This window comes from Corythoichthys intestinalis, chromosome 21, assembly GCF_030265065.1.
Source record: "Corythoichthys intestinalis isolate RoL2023-P3 chromosome 21, ASM3026506v1, whole genome shotgun sequence".
In the NCBI taxonomy this organism is placed as follows: domain Eukaryota; kingdom Metazoa; phylum Chordata; class Actinopteri; order Syngnathiformes; family Syngnathidae; genus Corythoichthys; species Corythoichthys intestinalis.
Window position 1 is genome coordinate 37,085,298 of NC_080415.1, and position 12,881 is coordinate 37,098,178.

Below are 12,881 nucleotides of genomic sequence, written 5' to 3' on the forward strand. Positions count from 1 at the left end.
TTTAATCTATTTCTGATTGGAAACATGTAGGAGGTTTATTTGCAAACGTGTGTTTGTGAATAAAAGGAATTATAACATTTATTAAATATTCAAAACTATTATCTCTGGGGTAAGTGTGGTCACAAATCATTTCTTTTCAATTCCAATTATATGGGCCAGTAGAATCAGGGGGGAAAAAATTCAAAAACAGTCCAAAATTATTTGTTTTCACACATGTAAAAATATAAATGCATTATTGTTTCTTTGTCATTTCCACATAAGAGCACAAATCATTCATATGAAGAAATGTAGCAATATATTTCATGTAAATTATTTAAATGTACCACCTTTGCTTTATTGGATACACTGTATTTGTATAGTAACAGCCAGGTTTTCTCCAGTTTTTACATTCAATTTGGGACCACCAATGAATGTTATCAGTTAAACACAATGACTTTACACCAGACATGTCCAAAGTCCGGCCCGGGGGCCAAATGCGGCCCGTGGTCAAATTTCATCCAGCCCCCAGCCTCTGTTATAAATTCAATAACGTCTGGCCCGCACACAGACTTAATAAATTGGTCAGCAGCACTGCTACCAGCATATGAAGTAGCTTACACACTAAATGTTGCTCCTCATTTACCCACTAAGCAACATTACCCTGTGTGACCCCTTACTTGCAATTTTCTAAAATGGCGATAATCAACAACAAAAAAAGAAAGTTGACTGCGTTGGCCGACGCTTCAAGGATAGGTGGAAATTGGACTATTTCTTTACTAATTCCTTCACTACCCTACAAATGTGTCTGCCTCGTTTGCAAAGAGACAGTCGCTGTTTTTAAAGAGTTCAATGTGAGGCAATATTACCAAACAAGACACGCTGACATGTACGACAAGATGACAGGGAAGAAACGCAGCGAGAAACTGAAGCAACTTGAAGTTAGTTTAATTTCACAGCAGCAGTATTTCGCAAGATCCCGAGAGTCGAAAGAGAACGCCATAAAGGCTTGTTGTGAGATTGTTGAAATTATTTTTAAAAAATAAATAAATAAAGCAATTGTGACACACAGAATGGATTGCTAAAATTTGCTTAAGGCAGAAAACACTCAGGTGACTTGAAGTTCCGCTCTGAGACCCCCAATTTGGCCAACTTTCAAAATTGTCCGATATGCATGTGTGATACATTTGAAAGCTTAAAATCTCAATTTTCTGGGGAAGAAAAATTTTGAACAGGAGGGCATTAAAAAAAATAAATAAATAAAACAGCAAAGCCCTATCTGGAGGTGAGCGCACGCGAGAGCAGAATTACAGACGCCATGACTTTAACGAGATATTATCGCGTACTTACCTTGTTTCAATCCAAAAACCCCATGTAGTATGTATCACTGAGCGTCAAGACACAGCTGTGAATGGCCACAGCTGGATTTTGGGGGGATTTTATAGGTGAAACATGGTAATATAACAAGGGTCGCGATGCAGAAATCGCAGACATCAAGGAGTGGTCGAGATTTTCTTTTTCATTTATTTACCCTTTTAAACATTTTTTTTCAATTTTTTTTGTTTGGATCGATTATTTATCATCTAAAATATCGGAGAAAATGCGACAGTAACCACAAAAATACAATTAAGCAATAGTTATGAGGTAGATATCCGTGGCTTTTTTACAGACGCCATTTTTTTCATTGTGACATAATCTGTTATAAAGTTTAAAATATGTGAGTGAATAATTTTTACAGTTGTTGTTTTTTTAAAATGAAATATGAGACATCAATTAATGATACTAAGCTAAAAACGACAGACATTTTGAATAATAAATATATTTAATTACCTTCGTTTTATGGCTGGGTTGAAACAATAACAGTTGCGCGACGTCTGTAAACGGGGGTTTTCAGGGTAAAACGGAAAAATTAAAAATAGTTCGGGGGCTTATTGCACCATGAATCTGCGATGGCGGCATTTCGACATATTGTTCTATCAAACAAAACAGTTGTTTTGGCTTAATATACAGCAGTTTCTTTTAAAGAGGAGTGCAAGAGCAGAAACTGCTTTTTCAGTCTTGTCTGTGTTTCCGCCTTAAATATATTGTTCTACGTAAAAGACGTCAGCCAAGGTCGGCCCCCTACATTTTTACCACACCAAATCTGGCCCCCTTTGCAAAAAGTTTGGACACCCCTGCTTTACACGTACCATTTATTTTAGTAAAACGGCGCCCTCTTGTGGCTTTACCATAGTCTTGTCATTGTAAAACGACAACAGGAGCTAAACGATGCACGGCAGACTGTTGTGGGGAAACTAGCTAAAACGCGGGCTCGGTGTTTTAAACATGGTCACCTTCGCTTTCTATTATTTCTTCCCACCGCAAGAAGCTATTCGAACGAGGACAGGGACAAGGAATTGCACCAACAACGTCCTGTTTGCCTGAAGTCTATCGTAAGCAAAATCCCACGGATAGCAAAAAAACGAGTTTGTGTTAAACGGGAAATGTCTTCGACCGGAAGTAGTAGCTTTTGGTAGTTTGTTGTGATATGGCTGTTATTATCTTTTACCAAGGCACATTTTAGAGGGAAATAGATCAAATTTGACGGTAATAATAGGGTTCTAAGAAGTTTAAACGAAACCATAACCAGGCATGATTGAAGCTTACATTTACTTTCGTAATGAGAGCGTTTCGTTTGTTTGTTTTCCTCGAATTAACGCACTTTTTTGTGAAAAAGTGATGCGCAGCGCCGTGGAGTAGGCAAACCATTTTGAATTATGGAAACGAAGTATACAGAAGAGGTCCCTTGTTGCTCTAGCAACAACAGTGGGGGTCATTTGAATCAAAATGCAAGCAGAGGACCGCGTTCATCTTTGGGTGGCGGATGCTTCCCCTCCCCAACTTCCGCTAGAAGATTGACGTCGCTCCGGACTCGGGATCTGACACTAGGAGGCGTCCTGAAAAAAACTAAGGTATCCAAATAGAGGCACCCTCAATACTGTTGCCACGGATTTTTTAATGGAATAAAAATGGAACCCCTGTGTGTGATTGACTCTCCTAATCGCCCGTAAAGGCAACGAAATCAAGGAAATGTATTTGTGAAATTCCTCAACTTACCTCCACATAGTTCATTGTTACCAAAATGCCACGAAATAATAAGGAAGCAATGATTTTGTACTAGCATCGGTGATCTGCATCGGCCTTACTACTATTGTTTAATTCCCCAAATTTTTTTCCCCCTGCTTTCCCAAGAAAACCTTCGAGCCAAACGTCAATGCTGTAAGGAAAAGCAAAGATGAGTGAGTGCTAGCCATTTAACACTGTCTTAGAATCTGGTATAATATACAGGTAGTGCCCGGGTTACGAACAAGTTCCGTTCCTACCCGAATTTCTGCGTAAGTCGGAATTAACCCTTTAAAAATTCAAAAATAACTATCCACAAAGTCCAAAAGTATTGTATTTTGTTTAATGGTGGAGGGTACACTGCCCTCTGGTGGCAGCGTTGGGTCTCGCTGGACTGTCATTCTATAATGCTTCCATACAGGAGCACTCAGACATCTTACATGGATAAAGGATAGCTGTGCTCTAATTTGGCTAACATTAGGCTGTAAGTTGCTTTAGCTAATATATGCTTGTGTAAGCAATTGTAATGAAGTTTACAGCTACAGTTTGTGGAGTTAGTGTGAGCGATTTGCCATGAGAATTGTAAATAGGTTAGCATTCCTAGCATGTAAGCTAGCGGATTGTTGTTAAGCAAATTAGGCAAATTTAACTTTTGAACACCAATCGTTTTGTGTCAAGTGTGTTATTGTTAAAATGCGTGTCATTTTGAACAGACGTGTACATATGTGTGTTACAGCTTTACAAATTGTCAAAAGTGAAGGAAGTATGAAGATTCAAAAAGTACAATTGCTTTGTTGTCTGTTTAGCTGAAAAACTTCACATTTAGTGAGGACAGAACAAGTCATGTCAATAAAGTAAAGTTATTTTTTAAGACACTGGGAGGTACAATTAGGTACTGATTGCGCGAGGAAAAAAAAAAAACTCGAGACAAAATGGCGGACAAGGTCTGGTGTCCTAAAGTCAAAATTGTGTAAGTCGAGTATGTCGTAACCCGGGGACTACCTGTACTGTTATTTATTTGTCGTTTTTAACTATTTAGCATTTACCAATTTAATGCATCTGATTCTAGCATAAAGCAAGAGATTCAAGTGACGCCAAAAAGAGAGCGAAAACAGAGGCAAGATAGAAGAAGCGCAAACAGAGGCAGGAGGAAAGAGAAGCCGCAGACGATCCAGTGTCACTCCATCTTTGAACAGGGTCCTGCGGACTCGCTGCGGAAAACAGGTTCATGTCATGTGCATGATAAAGTATATCCTTTGTTCCTTGTACATGAATATTAGGCGGTAATTCCCGTAAATTCTGAACTATAAGCCGCTTTTACCCTTTGCTTTAAACCCTGCGTCTTAAAGTCCAGTGAGACTTAGATATGAATGGGTTTCCTGTAAAATTTGGTGGGTGAAGCTCATAATCAAGTGCAAAACTTACAGCAAGTAATGTAGTTGTTTGATATTATCGGGTAGCCGATAATATTGGCGGATAAAAGCATTTTCTAAATGATATTAAAAAATATTGGTGTCAGTTTTTCATCATTAATTTTGGGCCAATATGCCTTCTACCTTTGTACAGGGGCTGGTCACCATATATCACGGCAAATTTTGCTCATTGACTATTAGATGTCTCTAAACTAAGATGTTTGGAATTTGTTATGTGAGCAGACTATTTCCATTCATGGTGCAAAAATTAAATGAACAATACATTGAATAAACAATGAATTATAAACTTCTGCGTTGACAAAAAGAAGTCGTCACTAAGAAAACTATAAAAGTAATACCATACAAAAATCTGTGGAAAAGCCCAGCAAAATGCATCTTAGCAATTGTCATTGCATTGGCATGTCCTATGATTGGCTGCCTGTATTTCTAATGCTTTGGTCGATCTCTTAGTGGCTCTTTGGCATAACTACTGTTAACACGATTGAATTGAGAATGATTCCTTTTATGTAATGATGGACTTTTTGGCTCATAATCAACTGCAAAACTTACAGCAATTAATAGAGTTGTTTGATTTTATCGGGTAGCCGTTAATATCAGCCAACAAAAACAATTTCGAAATGATATCGGATAATATCAATGTCAGTTTTTCATTATTGGTTTTGGGGCAATATGCAATTGCATTCAAAGTGGATGTAGAAGCCTTCTGCCTTTGTACAAGGGCTGGTCACAGTTTAGCGCAGCAGATTTTGCTAATTCACTTTTAAATGTCTCCAAACTAAGATGCTTGGAATTTGTTATGTGAGCTGACCATTTGCATTCATGGTGCAAAAATTAAATGAACAATACATTGAATACACAATGAATTATAAACTACTGCGTTTTAAAAAAGAAGTAGTCACTAAGAAAACTAAGAAAAGCAACAAAATACAAAAATCTGTAGAAAAGCCCAGCAAAATGCATCTTGGGAATTGGCATTGCATTAGCTTGTCCTATGATAGCCTGCCTGTATTTGTAATGCTTTAGGTCGCCCCCTGTTGTAAAATGTTAGGTTAAAATGCATAATTGAATTAATAGTGAATAATAGTTTAGTTGAAAATCAGATAAAATAAATAGTTACAATATAAAACGCTTCTATATACAAATTAATACACCGCTAAAATTATTCTGAATATTATTTCCTGAACAATATACTGCTATAGATTTGACAGGAAGTGCTTTTATTTTGAAGTGTGACAGAGTGAGCTGTGTTATGGCAAAATGCCTTTGTTTTATGTTGTACTGCAGCATTTTTAAGCAGTAAATGTTCAAGTTGAAAAGCGAGTGTCTTAGTCATCGTTAAGAAGCTTCCATTACCCTTACACCCCCCTAGTGGCTCTTTGTTTACAGTAGTAATGCTATGATAGAATTGCGAATGATTCCTTTTATGTAATGATGGACATTTTGGCTCATTTCAATCTATATTATTCACATTGGACATTTTTTTTCTAAAAATTCAGTTGAACTTGTTTTCTAATTTTCACAGAATGTTTATTTTATTTGGAAAACCTTGATGTTGTTACATTTATCATTATCAAAGCATCCAGTGGGGCATCACGATACAATTAGCAATAACAGGTTAAGCGCACAACCGAATATAGGAATTTGTTTTGTATCTGTATTGTATTTTCGGAGTTGGACAATATTGGTTATCGGTTAAAAAGTCATGATCGGACAACTCTAGTAATTCATACATATTTTTAATCTTGCAGGCTGGGTTGCTACTGCAGACGTGTGTGACACCACCTCACCTCCTAAATTTCAACCAGTAAAAAAAGAGCACCTCGACTCTGACGATGAAGATGAGATACTCCAAAAACTACAACGAGATGATGTAAGTTAAATCTGCGAAATCGTTCACAAGAATTTCCCTTGATTCGGAGACTATGACTCACATGGTCGTCAAGCTAGGCGGGAGGGTGCATGTTAGCCGGAGGAAGAAAGAGTTCATGTATTCCTTCAAAATTGGTTGGAATATAGTATTAATGCAAGGATTCAAAGGATTCTGAATCTTTAAAAAGGATTAAAAGTGTTGTTTTTCTTTATTGTGAAGGGCAGAGTGAAATTCTACTCCTGATTACAATAAATACACTAGGTTACATAACACAAGTAGTTAGCATCATAGAGGCTACGGCTGGGTTATTTAACCCCAAAAAGTTTTACAATTTTTTTCACACATCGTCTGATCTTCATTCTTCTCACTATTTATTTTTTAATCTGTGTTTTTATGATGATTTATTTGAACTGGTAGATTTTAATGTTTCATTAATGTGTGTCTTGCTTCCCCAGTTCATATGTGATCCAAGTTTGAGGAATGACACAAAGCGAAAACCCATCCAGTTACCCCTGAGTCAGACGAGCACAACATGTAAGAAAATATTTTTTTCTTAAAGCTGGGTGAGGTATTTATACTTAATCGTAATTAATCGCAATTAAAGTCATAGTTACAATTTATTGTTAGGGCCCGAGCAACAACTGGCGCGAGAGCTCTATTGGAATGCAAATTTCTATTATTTTTCATGGCGAATGAAAATGGCCAATTTGGAGGCCTGAACATGCTCAAAAACTTACCAAAATTTGCACATACATGGGGCTTCGCGTAAATTTCGATAATTTTGCAACGTTGCGAAAACTTTAATAAAATGGCATGGTGGCGTCCATTGAATTTAAAAAAAAAAGGCCTCTCCTATTAGGTTTTTTCAACGTAGCGCAATGAAATTCGGGGAGCTGATACGTTGTGCAAAACTATTCCAAAAAGTCTCTTGAACCCATAATCCAAACCCAACAGGAAATCAGGTATTTCTGATTGAATGTAATTTTTTAATCGATTTACAGGGTGCACATTTAACACCTTGGCACCTAGGGAATTAGTTGGATCCTCCTAAAAATTGGCGAGACTGACATATGACATCTTAAGTCATCAAAATGGTAAGGGAGTGCCAAAAAAATCGATTATTAGACGCATCACGATTCGACACATGACGATTCGATTACGATTCATACATGATCAAAAACGATGATTTTCCCTAATAACTTTATAACAGCCGCTCATAGCGGAACAAAATTCAAGACACTTCTGCAACCCGGACACATTTAACGGACGCACACACGTTATGATGGATGCTGCCGGTTACTGAACGTGAGATTTACTCCTTTTTAAAAGACTGGAAAATTAATGTGTGTATGAGACAGGCAGGAACCTGGCGGTCGCACTTCTGTGCGCAAGTTATTTTTTTAGAACGAGAGGGGAAGAGAGATGGTTCATTGCTCCTTGTCGTTCAGTTGTCCAGCAATAGTTTCAAGTCATGTCAATTAAAATATGTCCTGAGTTTGTTGCTAAGTCCCGTGTGTGTCTATAAGAGGTGAGTACACAAACCCTCTTGTACAGTTTAGCCTGTAAATTTTTTTTGTTTGTTTGTTTGTTTTTTGAGATATTAACAGCGCCTAGCGCTAAGCTAATTAGCTTACGTGTCCATTTGTCTGTTGTTTGTTGGTGTACAAAAGTTATTTCAAGGTATCTCAAGGTCAGCTGTGTGTTGGATGGGCATGTTGAGATATAAGTACTGCCTTTAAAATGGTTAATGTTTTTGCACTTTCTTATTAAAAAAAAAAAAAAAAATCGACCATTTTTTGGCAAAACACCAAATTCAGAAAATGACAAATAACTCCCTGATACAATGTTCAATATATTTCATATCTGGGATTAATGTGAGGCATCACAGCCTGAACACGACTGCATTGAAATATTACCTATTAGGCCTGGCGTCCACTGCTGGGAACAGGAAACGGCCTTTTTTACGAGACCGGGTCCTCCTCTGGAAGGGAAATAAATCTATTGACCTCAAACCTGTTTCAAGGGAGCCTTAAGACATGTGGTCAGTTGCCTGATGAAAAATAGCAGAGCGGTCCAAACAGGAAATTGAAAAGACCGTTGTCATTTTGTCTCACCACAAATTTTGAACAGTCACAACTTGGCAGATATAAAACATATCTGCGTCAAACCCGTGTTTAGTGAGAGGCGTACCCTTAAGGGTGTAGGGTTCATTTGCTTGAACTCTGCAGCACCAACTAGTAGCAACAGAAAGTCACCTATTTCACTTATACATGTCCAGTTCTTTTCACGTTGGTCATTGTAGTTACAAGACCTTTTGTAATACTATATTTTAAGGCCTGTGTCTACATGTCTTTGTCTATGCCATGACGACCCTTTGTTCGACATTGAAAGAAGGAATTTTTTTTCATGGACTTTTACAGTTTACAGAGTCACGAAATTTGGCACTCTTGGTCAAATTGGTCCAATTAGAAGATTCATTTTGGTTTTGAATAAGGGCGTGGCTGCACAGCTCAGTAGCACCACCTTTTTTATAGGACCCTCTTCAATAGGGTTTTTTCTCCTAGGTGTGTGAATGCATTTTTAATCCCCAAAAAAGAGGCGAGTTCCAGCAAGTTAGGTTCTCTCTAGATGATGAGAGGGGGACGATCTGCCACCACTCTGACCTGCGTGCCGTCCGAGTTACGCCAAACTGGGAGGGCCTGTTCAGTCCTGCTTACAGGCCTAGTTTTTGAGTTATTATACAAAATGTGGTTCATCAGTATTAAACTCAACATGATTAATCCCGATTAAAATTGGTAACTATTGACCAGCCTATTTCTATTTTTAATGCAAACCTTTGTACTGTGTGCCTGTTACGTTATCTTACTCTACTGGTCTGCCCTTGTTTTAAAAGCAAGTCAAGCGAAGCCCTTTCTTGGACCACCGTCCTCGGGTGCTCAGGTTACAACAAGCCATCACAGAGACCAGCCATCTTTAGTTGAGAAACTGCAAGGTCTCTGCCTGTCCGGCAAGGAGGAACTCTTCTTCATGCAGTTACCTGACTGTATGCCGGCGAGAGCACAAAAACCCGACGTCCATCCTGAACCCAAATCCGAGAAAGCTGGCAGAGAAAAGAAGCCGCTGCATGCGAAAGCACAAGTGAGCGTAATTAGGGCCCGAGCACCAACAGGCGCGAAGGCCCTATTGTTTTGCAAAATATATATATATATTTTTTTCATGGCAAATGAAAATGGACAATTTGGAGGTCTGAACATGCTCAAAACTTCACGTAAATTTCGATAATTTTGCAATGTTGCGAAAAAATGTCACAAAATGGCTCAGTGGTGCCCCCTTGAATTTTTAAAAAAGGCCTCTCCATTTAGGTTTTTTCAACGTAGAGTGATCAAATTTCGTGATTCGATAGGTTGTGCAAAACTAAGTCTCTTGCACCCATATTCCAAACCTAACAGGAAATCGGGTATTTCGGATTGAATGTTGAAAAACACGCCATTTTAGTCCAAAACTAGTGTGCACGTTTCAGACCATTGCGCTGAGTCAGTTAGTTGGATCCTCCTCAAAATTGGTGAGACTCTTCATGAGACATATGAGATGTTAAGTTATCAAAATGGTGAGTTTTCATTCACGGGCCTGACATGGGTGGGGTACCAAAGTCGGGTATTTTTTGGGGTTCAGGTTAGTGCTTATTCATAGCAAATTAAAATGGTCAATTTGAAGGCCTCAACATGCTCGAAAACTCACCAAAATTTGCACATACATACGGAGAGCAATGAAATTTGGGGAATTGATAAGTTGTGGGAGGGCCCGTTCAGTCATGCTTGCAGGGCTAGTTTGTATTTGTATTTTGACATATTTTGTATTAATGAATTCCTGTTTGTTTTTGCGCCTCACAAGGAGTCTCCTCCGGTGAAGTGCTCCCCCGTGCTGTCAGAATTCCCAGATGGATTTCTAGGAAAGCTCCAAATACGAAAATCGGGGAAGGTGGAGATGAAACTGGCTGATATTGTACTGGACATCACGGATGGAGCCGCTTCCTCCTTCCTTCAGGTTGGTAACAATGTTCACGTTGGATTGACACACGTGTGAATTAGCATTTTCTGTTTTGTCGTTTTCAGCAACTGGTGTCCGTCAATCTGTCCGACGCCAAGACTGGAGACATGATGGTGTTAGGAAATATTAAACATAAACTGGTGGTATCTCCAAATTTCCAAAATTTATTGGAACAATCGACACAACAGCAGCAACAAGGATCCTGATCAACTCATCAGCGGAGGAAAATGGTTGTTTTATTAGTGCTGGTAAATATTGTCATGAAAATGTTACTGTTGATCTGTAAGCTAGGCTAGTCAAGCCTTTGGTAGTTTGCCTATTGTTGTCAGTAATATGTAGCAGAAAACCAGAAGTGAAGGCTTATTTTTCCAGAATTTTCAAGCCAAAATGCCTTCCAATTCTGGAATGATCCTAGTGTCATTAATCAACTTTTATGATTCTAATGCACAACTCACAAGTCCGTGAAAGAACCAGTTTAAAAATTTTTAACTGTAATTTTCGTGTGAACTACTTTTTCCCCCCGTTCACTCCCATTTTGTATTTTGCACCAAATGCGGCACAATTTTTGAGCGCGCAAGAACCAAAAGAGGTATTTGCCATGTGGCAAAATGGATTTTGCCATGTGGCCTTTTTTTGGCCATGTGGCCTTTTTTTGGCCATGTGGCATTTTTTTTTGCCATGGTGGCATTTTTTTTTGCCATGTGGCAAAATCGATTTTGCCATGTGGCATTTTTGTTTTGTTATGTGGCAAAATGAATTTCGCCATGTGGCAATTTTTTGGCCATGTGGCATTTTTTTTGCCATATGGCAAAATGGACTTTGCCATGTGCCATTTTTTTGCCATGTGGCAAAATCGATTTTGCCATGTGGCATTTTTTTGGCCATGTGGCATTTTTTTTGCCATATGGCAAAATGGACTTTGCCAGGTGCCATTTTTTTGCCATGTGGCAAAATCGATTTTGCCATGTGGCACTTGTTTTGCCATGTGGCAAAATGATTTTGCCATGTGGCATTTTTTTGGGCTATGTGGCATATTTATAACGTGGCATTTTTTTTGCCATGTGGCACAATGGATATTGCGACGTGGCACTTTTTTTTACCATGTGGCAAAATGGATTTTGCCATGTGCCTTTTTTGCCATTTGGCAAGATGGATTTCGCCATGTGGCATTTTTTTTTACATATGGCAAAATGGATTTTGCCGTGTGGCTTTTTTTTTTTTTGTTATGTGGCAAAATGAATTTCGCCATGTGGCATATATATAACGTGGCATTTCTTTGCCATGTGACATTTTTTTTGCCATGTGGCAAAATGGATATTGCAAAATGGATTTTGCCATGTGGCATTTTTTTGCCATATGGCAAAATGGATTTTGCCATGTGGCTTTTTTTTTTTTTTGTATATGGCATTTTTTCTGGCCATGCACATCCATGCCATTGACAGCTATACACGTCCAAATTTTCCATTTAAATGGCAGAAAAACGTGTGGGTGTGATTTTTTTACCATACACTTTACATTACAGCGCATTGACGTTCAACCAGCACCCAAGTAAGGCTAACCCATTGACAGCTATGAACGGCTATGAATGGAAAATTTGGATGTGCATGGCCTGCAAAAATGTCATATACCCCCAAAAATGCCAGATACAAAAAAAAAAAATACCACAAACCAAAATCCATCTTGCCACATACCAAAAAAATGCCACATGGGAAAATCAATTTTGCTTGTCACATGAGTTGGTGCCATCATGGTAAAAAAAATGCCACATGGCAAAAATTCATTTTGCCACATGGCAAATACCACTTTTCGTTCTCGACCCTGCTGCAATTTTTTGGGGTTGAAATCAGATTTTTTTGTTTCTAAAGTCTCTTTAACCTTCCGTTGTTTCTTGATACAGAGTATTTTCATATGTTAAACGTTATTGTGTTTGTCTGGCTTGTGTAATATTGACTCCAAATATTGTTTAAGTAATTAGCTGTTACATGCTAAACTTGTTTAGCGCTTTAATTTGTCATGTTTTTTAATTTTTTTGATTTGCAGGTCTCTTGCCTCTGACCATGTTTAGTTGTTGTTTAATAATTTACAAATATTTTTTGTAAATCTAGTACAAGAACCCTATCTGGGAAGAAAAAAAAATGTTTGAACATGAGACGAGAAAACCGCTTCAAATAACAAGCTAGCATTAAAGCAAAACTTTTCCTTTCAAGAGAATTCTCCTTTTGGTGTTCACAACGCGTTGTGGATGTCAATGTTTTACTGTAACAATGTGAAATGGGTTTAAATCTTTATTGAAAACACGTTACAAAAAAGGTAATGACTACAATTCTGTGAATCTGAAAAGTATGCTTTTAAGTCAAGGAAAAAAATCTAAAGAACGGAACTGGACAAAATGCGGACGTTTCATGGTGATATAACAATTTTCAAACATTACATCTTGATTTGGGTGTGATGAA

General features: G+C 38.1%; 1 protein-coding gene across 2 annotated transcripts; it reads left to right on the plus strand.

Annotated features, from left to right (window-relative positions):
* Window positions 1-2,148: 2,148 nt before the first annotated feature.
* Window positions 2,149-12,639, plus strand: zgc:171971 (uncharacterized protein LOC569690 homolog). Of its 2 annotated transcripts, XM_057825370.1 has the most exons (9): window positions 2,149-2,408; window positions 2,693-2,927; window positions 3,208-3,254; window positions 4,148-4,302; window positions 6,260-6,381; window positions 6,837-6,915; window positions 9,275-9,519; window positions 10,273-10,425; window positions 10,470-12,639. In XM_057825370.1, exons 2-9 carry the CDS (start codon window positions 2,733-2,735, stop codon window positions 10,632-10,634), a joined length of 1,161 nt encoding a protein of 386 aa, XP_057681353.1. In that variant the 5' UTR covers window positions 2,149-2,408; window positions 2,693-2,732; the 3' UTR covers window positions 10,635-12,639. The 2 variants fall into 2 exon arrangements, with proteins under 2 accessions (XP_057681353.1, XP_057681354.1); XM_057825371.1 differs by having other exon boundaries at window positions 2,177-2,927; window positions 10,494-12,639.
* Window positions 12,640-12,881: the final 242 nt, after the last annotated feature.